The following is a 16,022-nucleotide window of genomic DNA, read 5'->3' on the forward strand; positions in this document are numbered from 1 at the left end:
AATCATGACATAAAATTTGAAGTCATGCACCTCCTAGCCTAAGCACATTTTTTATAGAATGTTATAGAATGCGTAGAAATGTGTGTATATTTTACGAATACTCTTAACCATGCTTATGCACCAACCCATAGTGATAGAAAAGCATAGCTAAAGCAAAACTATCTGCACAGAGGATACACATAGACTCTCAGTTAATTATCAGCCTGGACAGACACATAGAATGATGTAGCCTTGTTCTCAGAAATTGTTCCAAAGTCATATACAGTACATGCCCAGAAAAATATCACTGTTACTAAATATATGCTTTACAAGACAACTTATGTTTGGCACAATTTGTAGTTGCTCAGTAGTTACATCGTACAAGTTATAAATCCCACTTAGAAATATTCCCATTGATTTATTCTTTAGAGAACACCCCTTTGTCACCCAGAAATTACCCTATGATGACATGCAAACTCCACACATATGGAGCCAGGTTGGAGACTCAAACCCCCCATGAAATGACCAATTATTTCATGTTATTTCATGTTCCACTCCTGCTTCTTCATTACTCAGTTCAGTTTGTGTGGTTCCTGTCTGTTTTCATTTCTTCAGTTGGTCATTGTGATAAAGTTATTGTGTGTTGGTCTTTTCCCCTCATTATATTATCTGTTTGATATTTTTGTAGTTGGTTGACGTTGACAGTTGGAACCTGAAGATATTAACCTATTTCAAAGATATTTTGCACGTTTAATAATGAGATCCAGTGACAAATTTTTTGCACTACTGGAAATTGCTATTGGAAATTTAAATTTTTTCACCCCACCCTAATGTGTAGTCTATTTGAAACACTGGTAATCCCGATTTGGTAGTCTTGAAAAGTTTGTATCTGGATCAGAGTAATCCAATACAATTTTACTTTGGAAAACCAAGACAAAAGTAAAATGGATTACCTGATCCTGGGAAGTACCTCATTTAAGAAATAGTAAATCATTGAGAACCTAATGGTAGTTTTCCTGTTCTTTAGTTGTATTGAAGATTATAAGAGGGGACCGGATGGACGCTCTTGCCAACCGCTATCAGAGGCTTGTACAGACGGACTGGACTGTGGAGAAGCAGTTGACATCCCTGCCAATGAAACTCTGTTTGGAGATGTTTTTTATGGTTACAACAATCAGACAAAGATGCTAACTTCTGGACAAATCCTAAAGGTCACGTTCAGGTAAGATACGTCTACTCTGGCAGCCACTTAACTGCATGACAAGAATGTTACAGGTATAGTAGAATTTGGGAACAGGGGCCTTATTTGACCCGTAATAGTAGCTAGTACTTTGTTATTTAAAGAGAGGCTGAGAGCGAATTTAAAGAGAGGCTGAGAGCGATTTCTTCAGGCAATCGTGCAGACGGGACCATGTGGAACTGATGTGTTGAGAACAACCAGCACAGAATATGCTTGCTTGGTAAAAGAAGCACATTTTTGGTAAGATTTTACAATATGGTTCCTTAGTAACTTAGTAACTATTGAGGTACAAATCATAAACAAATACTGAGATTAAAGATGCATTGAGATTCATTAATGATGAATTAACATGAGTTCAGTATTTCACTTTTAGTGTTCCTTCAGTAGTTCACAAAAATTTATATAATTAACCGACAGTGAAAAAGTCAAAGTACTTGAAATAAATGATCCATTATGATTCATTAATGATGCATGAATATGAGATAAATATATAAGTAAATTTATAGAAATAATAGATACAATAAATGGACAAATGTATTGGGACACCTGACCATTACACCTACAGGAACTTTCTAAACCCATAGGCATCAATGTGGAGTAACTCCCTCCCCCCTTTGCAGCTATAACAGTTGCCATTCTTCTGGGAAAAATTTACACAAGATTTTGGCGTGTGTCTGTGGGAATTTTTGCCCTTTCATTTGTGAGATTAGGTACTGATGCTGAACTAGAACTACTCTTCTAGTTCATTCCAAAGGTGTTCAGTGGGGTTGAGGTCAGGGCTCTGTGCAGGTCAGTCAAGTTCTTCCACACTAAACTCACCCAACCATGTCTTTATTGACCTTACTTTGGAATAAACACACACTTAGGAATGGATGGGCCAAAATTTCCAGACACACTCAAAAATCTTGTGGAAAGCCTTCCCAGAAGAGTGGCAGCTGTGATACATTTCTCATTTCTCTTACTCCTCTCAAAATAACGATGCACATTAATAAAACAAAATAAAATCCGTTAATAAAAGTTAATAAAATAAAAATAATCTATTATTCACATTTGTTGTATTGGCTATATACTACATTTATTTTATTTGAGAAGACTATCACAGAATACACACTGCCTTGGACATCCCTGTTATGTCCGCTGCCCGAGCGGGGAGCGGGGAAGCAATTCTAGGAGACGAGGAGTACAAAAAAACTGGGGTTTATTCAGAAAACGGGGAGCAGCACAAGACGTTCATTAATGATTGGACTCAGGAAACAAACGAACGCGGACTAAATACATTAGACTAATGACAACAATCACAAACAGCTGGTAAACACAGGGAATCCACACGGGGTTAATGAGGGAGCGTGGCACATGGAAGGAGTAGACGATTGGGGCAGGACAGGACCCCCCCCCAAAGCCGTGCGTGCCCAAGGGGAGTGAAGTGACGGGGACCGGGGACACAACAGCACCTGAGGAGACAAAAGCAAAACATCAACGCAGCACGGGGAACAGTACGGAGACACAGAACACCCACAAGGAGACTACCACACAAGGAGACCACCACGGAAACACAAGACCCGGGAACACGAAAGGGGACAGCGAAGGAACACCAGGGGACACAACAGGAGGCACAAAGGGACCAGAGGTGAACGAAGGAGAATTGGGAGGACGAGGAGCAGACACAGGGGTCACAAAGGCAGAGGGCAAAGAGGCTAAGGGCGGGGGGAAACGGGGAGCCTGAGGGAACCACAGTAGGCGACCGCGAGGAGGGAGCATGACGGAATGCTGAGGGCGGCGAGGAGGAAGGCGGAGGGACCAACGAAAGGGGACAAGGAGGAAGGTGAAGGGGACACAGGTGAAGGGGAGGAGGGAGCAGGAGCTGCGGCAGGGGAAGGTGCAGCCGCCGCCGGCTAAGGCGTAGGTGACCGACGAGCCGAAGATGGAGGACCGTAGTCGGCCGGGAAAGGGGACCGAAGGGAAGCCGGGGGCACGGTGGGCGTGACCCGACCCCGGCGCAGGTGTCCTCTCCTTTTCCGGGAGACCGAAAGTCGGGGACATGACCAGAATCAGCCATGCTGGGGTGGTGGTGGAGTAGGAGTCACTGAGGAAGTCAGGGTAATCCCCGAGGGGTCCCATTCGAGCTCCTCCCCCATCTTCACTAATAGGGAGGAGCAGTGATTTGGCGATCAGGGACCTCCTCGGGGACAGGGACTGGGGCTATGGGAGCTGGGGTAATGGGAGCAGGGTCTAGGGAATCAAGGTCAGGGACCGGAACAGGAACCTCAAGGAGCGAAACAGGAATGGGCAGATGAAGAACCTCCGGGAGCAGAGTATCAACTGCCGGCGCAGGAACCTCCGGGAGCAGAGTATCAACTCCCGGCGCAGGAACCTCCGGGTGCGGAGCATCAACCGCTGGCACAGGAACCTCGGGGGGGGGGGGGGGGGCGGAGCATCAAATGCTGGCACAGGAACCTCAGGGGGCGCAGCAAGAATCGGCGGCACAAGGGATGGGGTTAGGGTTCGCGCCTCGGCAGCGGACGCCACCCATTTAAGGAACTTGGGGACCTGCAGGATGGCATCCCCAATGGATCCGGCCCCTTTAACGGCCAGGTGTGTCCCCAGAAATGGGTGAGCTGCCAGCGCTGGCAGCAAAGTCGCGAGCGGACGAGCTTTGGGTTTCTGTTTAGACGAGGCAGCGGTGATGCCAGGCACGAAAACCGCCGAATCCAGAATCAGGAGGGATTTCTTCTGGTACACAGCAGGACAGGCAACGAAGACTGAGATAGCACCTAGGATGATCTCCGGCATCTTCGCCCATCTTTGTCTTTTCCACTTCTTCTTTTTCCCTGCTGTCTGGGGCACTTCTGGTAGCTCAGACAGCAGACCATAGGGAAGTCCGCTGTCTAGGGCTACCTGAGGCATATTCGCCTCAGCCACCCCACTCCTAAGCTACCGTAAGTTTACTCGCACCTCTTCCCCGAGGTACGGGTCCTTTGCTGGGGAAATCTTCTCCAGGATGTCCCCAGAGGGAGTAGCCAGGGCAAGAGCCACGGGGCATTGTCGGACCTTGAGCTGTTGCAGCCAGTAAATCACCTCATTAACTAGTCCAAGGTATTCAGCCTCGGTTACAGTAGCTGAGGTATCTTTTTGTGGAGTCTGGTCATTCCGTCATGGTTAAGGCCGGGGAAGCAGGAGCAGGGAGTCGAGGAATTGAGGAATGAGGGGTTTATTGAAGGAAACATCACGAAAACGTTAGGCAAAGCAAAAGACGAACGTTAATGACTGGACTGGGGAAGACATACCTAACGCAGACTTAAATACACAGGACAAATGACAGCAACAAAAAGCAGTTGGATTTCACACGAGGTTAATGAGGGGGTGTGGCAAACAGGAGGATCGGATGAGCGGGACAGGACACTTAGACTCTATCCTTCAAGCTCTTGGTCTTGACAACTTACAACTGCGGAAAATGGGAATAAGTAACTAAACAAAAATCAGCAAATATTTATATAAATATTACAATATTATCAGTGTATTTCTACCTTCATCCTACATTAGTTATTCATATTCAAAATGTATTTGTCTCGCTTACAGTATACATATATTGTTATACCTTGTTACTCAGTCTACTGTAGATAACTTTCTTTAAGTAAGCAACAAACTTTTCCAGATCAGCAGTTGTGTTCCAATTTCTAAGCAAATTCAGCCTGCTGATTAGCATGAGATGTGAGATGAAGGACTTCAAGGCAACCATTTGGTGAACAAAAGGGGTTTACTGAACTAAATTGTGAGAAGGAAAACAAATGAAACCATGAGGGGTCAAATCAAGGAGGCAAGTACAGGGAAGGACACGGACAGATACAGTAGGAGGAGCGACATCAATGATCGGACTGTGAATGAGAAGAAAAACAGCTACTTAAATACAAAGACTGACCAGGGGTAACAAGCAATAGGCATGACAGGAGGGTCCCACTCCAAGTCCATCAAAAGGGCATCCTCTGGATCACTCCAATCTGGTCTGGTGGTGGCTGGGGAGTTGGGCATCAGGCCGGTGGCAACCTGCAGGAGATGAAGAGGCCACCGGTGGTGGGTCCGGAGGCTACAAGGAGATTGCCAAGGTGATGACAGGACATGAGGCAAGCACTGACACAGTCGAAGTCAGGACATCAGGAGACAAACAGGGTAAAGACAGGACACAAGGAGGTAAGCAGGTCAAAGCCGGGACACCTGGGTCAGGTTCAGGCAGCACGGCTGCTGTGAGGCCTGGGGCATATAATGTGGTCCTTCTGGGGCTGGAAGCATGGGACCTCAACAGAGCCTCATTCTCTGGGCTAAGTGCCTGGAGCTCAGGTGGAGCATCCATCGCTGGGCCCACGAGCCTGGCGCATGACCTCTGGGTGCATGGCAGAGGTGAAGACAGCCAAAGGTGGGCTATGAAGGTGCAATAGAGGTGAAGATGGGCTTTGGAGGTGCAACAGAAGCAATGATAATCTCTACTGGGCTGGGTTCTGGATGCTCATTAAGAGCGGCCTCTTCCGGGTCAGACTCTGAAGACTCCCGAAAAGTGGATGCGTCCCCGTCTGGACCAGACATTGGAAGATCGGGTGGAGCAACAGCCACACCTGGGCCGAGCTATGGAGGTGTGGTGGCAGTTTCACCTGGACCAGGCACTGGAGGCGTGGCAACAGCCTCACCTGGGCTGGACACTGGAGGCACAGCGCCAACTTTTCCTGGGCTAGGGCTCTGGAGGGACTGGGTCAGGTGTGGCAACAGCCAGAGACACCACTAACTTTTTCCACTTTTTCTCCTGTGGTGGGAAACATCAGGAGTGAGAAGGCCTCCTGTGTGGCCCTTTTTGGGCCGGACTTTGAAAGATCGGGCGGAATGATGGCCTCACCTGGGCCAGATGCTGAGGGTGTATAAGAGGCCTCTCCTGGGCTGGGTGCTTGGAGGCATGGAAGCAGCATCAGCTGGGCTGTGAACTGGAGACACATTGGTAACCTCTCCTTGGCCAGGCACTGGAGACACGTTGGCGACCTCTTCTGGCCCAGGCACTGGAAGGATGGCAGTGACCTCCCCTGGGCAGAACTCTGGAGGGACTGGGTCAGGTGGGGCAACAGCCATAGGCTAGCTCCCTCCACTTCTTCCTCCTGCAGCAAGAAACGGCAGGAAATGGCAGGTGAGGCTGTGGGGTGCCAGTGCAGTGAGCTGCAGGGCTTCAAACAGCAAAGAAGCAACAAGCAGAGAAGTGGCAAGCCAGGCCATATCAGGGGACTCTAGAGGGATCAGCGTGGGCATGTTGTCCTCATTGTAGCAGAAAGGCCAATAAGATGTCCATACCGGCAGGTCAACCTGCACGCCAGGAGACCCTCTGGGGTCTTCCTCCTCCTCGGGGTTCTCCAGCTCACTTTCATTCAGCAGGTCGACTAGAGAATTGTCCACCAGCTACCGATGTGAGAGAGACTTGGCAGCAGGGAGGAGGTCAGGTGCAGTGGAAAGCATGCAGGCAGACACACAGAGTGAAAGAGGCTCCCAAGGATGCCCACTATGTGATTGATGGAGTCCAGTCATTCTGTCACGGATTGTGGGATGAAGGACTCAAGGACAGGCGTGTTGGCATAACATAAGGGGTTCTACTGAGTCAAATCAAAATAAGCAGAACCTGGAAAGTGACATATAATCAGTCAAATCAGGGGTATAAAGTGACATGTTTGGGTGAGTGAGGAGTAAGGTGATAAGCAGTGTCAAACTAGTGCAACACACCACCTCTTGGTTCAAGCCTGGCTGAGAATTTAAAAAGACTGGAAGAGGAGAGGATGATAGCAGATGACAAGCTGGGAGGAGCCAACTAAAAAACAAATAACATACACACACACAAAAGACACTTGAGCCCATGAATCGTCACAATTCTTCTTATGAATCATGTTTCTTTTGCTAAGTCATTTGCTAAGACTGAAGCAGACTTTTATGTTGCTTTTTCTTTGATCAGACAGAAGAACTTTGCCCGAGGCATTGAGCAGCAACTCCCAGATGGTATGGTTGTGGCATCCGTGCCAACAGAGGCACAGTGCCATGAAGAGATGTCTGACCCAGTGCCCGACCCCGAGTATCTCACAGGTAAACTCATAGTTTCTTCCGCAAGATCTTCATTGTAAATGTGACTAAATGTGGTTTGCCTCTTTTACGGATAAAAATGTATTTTATGATCTGACATACACGTACATGAGGCACATTATAAATGAATGGAGAATATTAATTAGCACTGCATGCTCCCTTAAACCCAGATAACACTCTTAGCCAATGTTAACACAATGGCCGCTCTGCTCCTTTTTAGCCTTTGAGAGTAACCTATTTTCCAGACTATTGATGTGAATTGCACTGTGGTTCAGTAGGAGTTCTGTAGCCTCATGGTTGTGGGTTTGATTCCTTCCCTGGCTGTGTGTTTTGGGAGGTTTTGTTTTATCCTGTGTGTGTGTGTATTTCCTTTTATCAAATATTAAGCTGGACTGTTGCCATTGATATGTGCAAGTGTACGTGTTTGTGAATGTGTACACTGACATATAGCTACCTTCTCATTACTCTGACTCACTCTGTGCTTTCAGAGTTAGGCTTGCTGTCATCCTATACATTAAGGCTGATTTATACTTCGGTGTAGAATCTGTGCCTTTGGTAGCTTCATAGCTGCGTAGCCTACGTCATGCATAGACTGTGCCATAGTCTCATTCGTTTTTTTTTTCATTTAAGGCTGATTTATACTCCTGTGTAAAATCTATGCTGACAGAAACCACATGGCAGGGAGGGCCAAAGCAAATTTCACTGTGAGATGAAGATTAAATAATGTGTGCATAATGCTCTTTAGTACTAATAGATTGAACAAAATTAAATTGTTAGCTATGGAAAACTGGCATTTTATGAACTACTATGTTATGATATGTTCTAAACTTATTACATGTATGCATGTAATTCAACTCATATTTAATTTAAAAACAAAGTCAGTGGTTTGAAGAATATCCTGATAATGTATTACAGTATGTATTAAAAAGCAATAGCGACAAACTACTTGGCTGTTCATTATTTAAGTATTTAACATTTAACATGGGAAATTCCAGGCTGAAGATGCCTTAATCATGGTCGTTATAAATAATTGCCACCCTAGGTGCATTAATACCAGCTGGGCAAATGTGACAAGATAGCTAGCTTCCCAGCTGATTTTAATGATTGTTGTGAAAGGGTAAAATTCCAATAGTGGGTCATTTATGAGAGGTGATGAGAGGTGCAACTCTTACTGGAAATGTTCTTGTATTTTGAAATATACCCTTCCTAAGAAATAGTTTGTTTATTAAGGGGAGCACTATATAGTTGTGTTATAAATATTTTTGTGAGTATGGTTGAATAATGATGACACGTGCTGTTTATTATTGAATCACGGTGAATGGAACCTTTTTTTATGTGCAATTAACCTCTTTGTCTTTTCTGTTATACTGCAGGTATGGTAAACTACAGTGAAGTGTCTGGATATCCCCTGGTACAGCAGTGGAGGTTGAGGTCCATTTTGTACCATGTCAAACTGAATCAATGGGCGCTTTCCCAGGGTAAGTTAAAGAATTTGCCGCATTGACAGCAGGAGTGACAGATTTTCTGTCAGTGCAAAGCATGGAGTAATGAGCCAGCCAAACCAGTGTATGATCTTAGTGACTTCTGACAGAATTACACTTTACCCCAACATATTACTGTATTAATTAGAGGCAGAATGAAGTCTGATGCCCTTAATATGCACATACTTGGGGCGTAACGTCCATATACTGTAAAACAATCAGAGAAGAAGAACTCACTGATTATTATAATTATACAATCTAGCCTTCTGGATAATAATTGTTTGTTGTGGATGTAATTAATTTCCAAGTGGAGTTTAGCAGATTCGAAAGAAATGTTAGTGTCTTTTTTAATGAATATGCCTGAATTGCTCCTGCATCTCTAGTAATTGTAATAATCTGCATCCTATTAAGTTATGACAGTTATATAAACAGGTGGAAATAAAACTCAAGTCACTTAAAGAAAATAATAAATTAATAATAAATTGTCACGTTCGCTGGTTACGTGGGTGAGCATACAGGCAGGCAAGCGGGCAGGCAAGCGGGCAGAAAGCAGGCAAACAGGCGAAGTATGGGGAAAAACTGGGGATTTATTAAGGAAACGGAGACTGGGAAACATCTGACACCGACTAACATCAATGACGGACAAAGAACTAAGGCAAGACACGGACTGAAATAGACAGGACTGGGTGAAAATAGTCAGACACAGCTGGGCTAGATCGGGGAAGCACACGTGGATAATCAGGGAGCGTGGCACACACGAGGATCGCACGAGCCAGGCATGACATAAATGAAAAAAATATCATTTTGATGCAGTATATGTTATTATTTGAGATTTTATCAGATAAATGATATAGGTAGAGCTTAGTCCAACTATACATTTTCCAATTGCTGATCATGATTAGGGTCACGGGAGCAACATCTTGTTGATTTTTTAATTGTTTTCTGCGATATGAATAATGTTTCATGTATTCCAAAACCACCTTAACCCTGAAAATAAATATCTAAAACACTACCAGTGTATAGACCACTGTATTGTGAGTTTTACTTTGACATTTTTAAGGTATAAAGGCTTTTTCACAGTATTTTTGGAATTGCTTTTGATGCAATTTGTGGCTATATTATAATAAGGCAGTAAACATAAGCAGTCGATAGTGCCAGGATGCAGTTTGGTGTTATGGGTTAAGAAATATGTCTCTCATCTGACAGCATTCAGTTCGGCCGTGCATTCTCTGGATGGTGCTACCTTGCGGAGTGACTTTGTGGCCATACTCAAGGAGTTTGGGAACCACTTCGTTCAGGAGGCAGTCTATGGCTTTGAAGAGTCCTGCAGCATCTGGTACCCCAACAGGCAGGTTCAGAGACAGCTGTGGATGGAGTACCAGGACATCAGCAAAGGTAACTAGGCATTTTTATTTAACTGGATATTTTGCGTTGAGTGAACAACATAGTCCTGTAAAGATGAAATTCAAGGTTAATCAGTCAATGTGTCTTTAGTTATAATGAAAGACAGACCACTTTGGTTTTATATATGATTAATGGTTAACTATAATTTTGAAAATCAGGAACAAAGGAGGAATGAATTACATGCAATCAACATATAATTAATATATATACTACCTGGGAAGATTTAACTATTATTGTTAAGACTTATTGCACCCTGATTTACTGAAAAGTTTGTGAAAGCATTCCTTTCAAAGATGTGTAAGATCTTTTGAATTTTACATCAGTAAACTAGACTAGGGGCGGCATGGTGGTGCAGTGGTTAGCACTGTTGCCTCACACCTCTGTGACCTGGGTTCAAGTCTCTGCCTGGGTCACATGTGTGCAGAGTTTGCATGTTCTCCCCATGTCGTCGTGGGGTTTCCTCCGGGTACTCCGGTTTCCCCCCACAGTCCAAAAACATGCTGAGGCTGATTAGAGTTGCTAAATTGTCCATAGGTGTGCGTGTGTGAGTGAATGGTGTATGAGTGTGCCCTGCAATGGGCTGGCCCCCCATCCTGGGTTGTTCCCTGCCTCGTGCCCATCGCTTCCGGGATAGGCTCCGGATCCCCCGCGGCCCAGTATGATACGCGATTTGGAAAAATGGATGGATGGATAAACTAGACTAATCTGTCATAATTTATTAATGATTAGGGTTGCTTTGTATTAAAAAGGGCAACAAGGCCCAGACATGTGGATGTGGATGAGCATATTACAGTATATGTTAATGTCCTTGGCTGAAAGTTATATCACATGATGTAAAAGTAGTATCAAGATATATAAGTATAAGGAAATCTTTTAAGTGTTTCCTCAGTTGCATGTTTTTTGTGATTTTGTATTTTCAATCTCTAGGTAAACCATCCCTATGACTATTGGTTAACTGTTAGCAAATTATTGGATTGACCTATAAACTCGGTTAACCAGAAAAGCAAACTTTGAGATCCCTTAAGCAAGTATCCCCAGTAGAACCCAGAGTACTCTCGCAGTCAGCACAGTTTGAGCACATTAGTGGCAGCAATTCATGATTAATAGAGGCATTCCTGAATGCAGAAGGCTGGCTTAGGAGTAGAAACTATAGGTGCTCTTCTAATAGGAACCAGGGCATGTTCAGGAACCAGAAACTTATGTCACATTCCCACCTCAGAAACTTGGCCCGATTGTAGTTCCTTGCAGGTAGTTCCTGAACCTTTTATTTTTTAATCCCTATTTCAGAGTAGGTAATTTTCACTCAGAAACTACTAGGTGGTACTTATGGCAATAAACTTTGCTGATTGGTTGACATCAGGGACTGGCACTAATTTTGCAGTTACGCAGACGGAATTAGTTTTGTATGTCATTTATATTAAAAGTATTAATGAATACATCTTTTGCTTGCGTCTCCATATTTTGGCATCAGAAAATTCTATAAATAACCAGTACATTTTTATCTTGTATAGCTGGTGTGGCAGTAAAACTTGCCAGCACTTATTAGCAGAATAATATCACATCATTTTTATTCTGTGGAAAACTAAAGATTGATCTGTTGGCCAGATTTAATAATTCATTTAATAATTCTGCAAATTGGCATGTAATTGAAATATGCAATAAATGAATGTGTGATTTCTGAGTTACATGCCACAACTACTGTAAGACTCTGAGCAATCAAATAAAAACACATTTATTGGCTTACACATTTCCAAATGATCTTTGTGGGAGGAGTGAGGTTTAGATGTGCGGAGCAGGAGACAGCACTGTCTGGGGAATACAATGCTGGTATCCCCAACAGCCCCCATTCTATTTGATTTCTAAAATTAGCACACATTTTGATGTGGTCATGCAGGACGATTTTGCTCTGGAACAGGACAACCACAGTTCAGTGTCCCTAGGAGATATGCTGTTCTCTGCAAGGTCAGAACATTCTTTTCTACAGATACACACACACACAATGTCACGCCCTTGCATGCTTTTGTTTCACCCACTTCCAATGGTCCACGCTGCCCCTCACCATAATCTTGATGGGATTGCTCCTCTTTCCTGATTGTTGTTTTCACCGGTATCTTGTTAACTCTTTGGATATTATTTGGATATTTGTTCCTATTTGCAGTTTCTTTATGACTTTCCATGTTTTTGACCCGTGATTCTGGATTATCCTTTGACGTCCTGTTTGTGCTGGATAAACCTTTGCCTGATTAGTGACTAGCGGCAGGATTATTTTGGAAATTGATACTTCTGGGCCCCGTTATGCCTCACTAGTCCTTTTTTGTGTTTATATTGATATAAAGTCTTTGAATCTTTGGACACAAATTCCTGAATTAGTCCTAATGTATTTTTCTATTATCATCACTTGGGTGAACATCACACCACATTTTATGAGAGACTGTTGGAGTTTCAGTTCTCATATATTTTTGTTCTTTGTCTTGTTTTGTTTACATCAATTCATCCATTATCCACTTATCCTAGTCTAGGTCATGCATCTCATATCTATTGTTTTTGATATATCATCTTAGTTTTACCTTGATGTATTTTGTTATATCAGTATGTTAAACGGATTTTTGTATTAACTAACAATACATTTTATCTTACACTGTAAAAAACAATATACTGGAAATGTAGAATCAATTTTAAATATTTGAAGTCATCAGCCACACAAAATATTTGAAGTTTCCTTAATCTAAATAATTTATTCAGTTTTACCTGTAAAAAGTAGATTCAGAAATAAACATAAACAAGACCCTTACATTTAAATGAACAAACTATTAATTTTTAACTATTGGAATGAGAAGAAACTCGTTGAAAGAACAATAGCTTTGTTTTATTTTTTCAGCGTAATCGTAATTTAGAATTCAAAGAGGTTAAAGATTACTGTCAACTCATATAAATAAAATTAACTTCCAAATCTGGTTAAAATTCCTACCTTGGACCATGGTCTCTAACACTAGGAGTAAATTCGATTAATTTTCTGACAATTTAATGTCAACCAGCAATGTCAGTGCTGGTTGGTGGTTCATGCTGAATCTAATGATATTAAGGTCCAACAATTTGAGGAGATTAATGTTAAGGTGTAAAACTGCCCAAAGAGAAGCATCAGAGCTTCAGTCTTTCTGGTCCTGTACCAAATCTCTCTGGAGGGATATAACTTATGTTAGGCTATACTCTCTGAACCACCATGCAGATACATTATGAGCATTTATAATCATATAGTAGACTTTAGTAATAACTGGTATGATTTCTAATAAAAGGAACGGTGTTAATCCTAACTGGAGAGAACCTTTAGTATTATCAGAGAGAATAGCAAATAGATCACCTGCCTGACTACTCAGAACACCGCCAAAACCTCAGACATGGGATCTTAAACCACAGTCTGAACTTTTCCACTTCAGGTTCCCCTCTGACATTCAAGAATCCCTATAACAGGGCATCCTATAAACTGCACAGTCATTCTAACCATAATATTACAGGACACTGTCAGAAGTAGAACCCATAGTGACAGAAACAGACGCCAGCAAGTGAACATCTGTCCAGCTAAATTACCATTACATCGAAAATTTTAAACTCAAGTGCCTTCTAAGCTTAGAAGTGACAATTTTATGGACTAAAAAGTAATAGCATCAGAATTTAAACCCAGTCAACAAATATTAACTTTCCAAGCAGTCTAAGTGTCATAAACTGTGGGGCACAGACCAGGGAAGCAGAAGAAGGAGACAAAGGATCAGGGAATGAGGGATTTACAGTAATGGGCAATCGGAGAGGCATACAGGGCAAAACAAATGACGACTTTAATGACAGCATTAGGGAAACATACATTGACGCGAACTTAAATACACAGGGCTAATAATAACTCGAAACCACAGATGACATGGGGATTCCATAGGAGGTAAATGAGGGGGCATGGCACATAGGGGGATTGGACGAGCAGGGTGTGACACTAAGCTTCTTCTTTACGTTCCTTTAGCAACTTTCAGTCTGTTAATGAACTACAATTTAAAAATAATTAAATTAATTTATTTATTTGATTTATTTTTTTAATTATTAATTTAAAAAATAATAATCTGCAGTGGGGCGGCATGGTGGTGCAGTGGTTAGCACTGTTGCCTCACACCTCTGGGACCCGGGTTTGAGTCTCCGCCTGGGTTACATGTGTGTGGAGTTTGCATGTTCTCCCCATGTCGTCGTGGGGTTTCCTCCGGGTACTCCGGTTTCCCCCCACAGTCCAAAAACATGCTGAGGCTAATTGGAGTTGCTAAATTGCCCATAGGTGTGCATGTGTGTGTGAATGGTGTGTGAGTGTGCCCTGCGATGGGCTGGCCCCCCATCCTGGGTAGTTCCCTGCCTCGTGCCCATTGCTTCCGGGATAGGCTCTGGACCCCCCGCGACCCAGTAGGATAAGCGGCTTGGAAAATGGATGGATGGGTGGATAATCTGCAGTAAAGTTGCTCTACAAGCACTCAGCAGACCCATACTTCAAAATGCACATCCCTAGCTTATGGTGTTGTACCTGATTGATTTAAATGCTTAGTCCAATAGTTAGCAAGTCAAAATTTAATCCCTATATTTGTGACTACTAAAAGAGAAAGTCTTAGAAAGTCTCTAAAAGTACACACTCCGCTGCAGACATACCTGGACAGTAATAATAAACTCGAAAAGTTTCAACCATGGAACTCAAACACTTTTAATCAGAGTTGTCAATGATGAACCAAAACTCAACTCTGTCCTCATGTAATCCAAAGGAGAACTTTTGGTAAATTTCCAGAATTCAGTAAGTCCATGGAAATTTTCTTGAAGACAAAGCCATGGACTGAATTTAGTTTTTTTAAATTTACACATGTTGGTTTGTCATCAGTATTGTCTAATAGTGTTTTTGGCCTGGTGAATAAATAGAAAACTTGTCATTCAAGAAAGCTTGTACTTCAGTTTGACATCAGTATAATTAGTTGTTTCACACTGAATGCGTTCTCCATATTAATATTTTTTTAAATCTGTGTACTTGTGCATTATGCAACGATGGCAACACGCAGTCTCTCACACCAAGCATGATGCTCTCTTAGCTAATCCTGCTTACAGTCCTCTCATGGCAAACTTGAATTTGCCAAACTCATACTTTGGACAGGAGAATAGAATAGTGATACTGTATTCATCCCTGGGGGAAACTGGATTTTCATCTATCCCCATCTTGCTCCCCATGAAATACACTGACAGGTGAGAGCAGTGTACAGTGGCATCAGTCTGACAGCACCCTCACACTGCCCCCAAAAGAGGATTTCAACATATGACTGCTCCTTTCTTAAAGCTGTATTGATGTACTTGCAGGTAACTCTCCGTCGGATGAATCAGAGGAGCGAGAGAAGGAGCCCAGGACTCTCACGTACCCAGCCTACATTGCCAGCCTGCTGGATTCAGGCACCAAGCGTATGGCAGCGGGGGTCCGCATGGACTGCAGCAGCCAGGGCCAGTGCCCACTGTCCTGCCACCTCTGTCACATGTCACCTGGGATGAGTCGCCTCGCTGAGCCCGTCCTTCTGGAAATCACAAAGGCAGCCCCTATTTACGAGCTGGTATCCAACAACGACACCTTCCAGGTGAAGACTTCTAGTATTTAAACTAACATTAAAATAGCCATTTGGCTAAACAGCATCCAGACCTGTTAGAATCCTATATACGTGGATTATGTCCCCCCTTTGTCTCCTTTGCTCGAGGGTAAAAGGATTCAGCTCAGCTAACCTCTCATAAAACATTCCTTTAAGACTAGGAATCATTCTTATAGCCCTACT

The 16,022-nt window shown here is 43.2% G+C and overlaps 1 protein-coding gene across 4 annotated transcripts in view; it reads left to right on the plus strand.

Annotated features, from left to right (window-relative positions):
• Positions 1 to 16,022, plus strand: part of astn1 (astrotactin 1) — a 152,690-nt gene that overhangs the window by 105,220 nt on the left and 31,448 nt on the right. For all 4 annotated transcript variants that reach the window (XM_048989538.1, XM_048989539.1, XM_048989540.1 and 1 more), the window contains exons 13-17: positions 1,007 to 1,201; positions 7,191 to 7,318; positions 8,689 to 8,793; positions 10,003 to 10,191; positions 15,562 to 15,830. In XM_048989538.1, coding sequence (XP_048845495.1) covers positions 1,007 to 1,201; positions 7,191 to 7,318; positions 8,689 to 8,793; positions 10,003 to 10,191; positions 15,562 to 15,830 — 886 coding nt within the window. The remainder of the gene's footprint in view (positions 1 to 1,006; positions 1,202 to 7,190; positions 7,319 to 8,688; positions 8,794 to 10,002; positions 10,192 to 15,561; positions 15,831 to 16,022) is intronic.

This window comes from Brienomyrus brachyistius, chromosome 21, assembly GCF_023856365.1.
Source record: "Brienomyrus brachyistius isolate T26 chromosome 21, BBRACH_0.4, whole genome shotgun sequence".
Lineage (NCBI taxonomy): Eukaryota > Metazoa > Chordata > Actinopteri > Osteoglossiformes > Mormyridae > Brienomyrus > Brienomyrus brachyistius.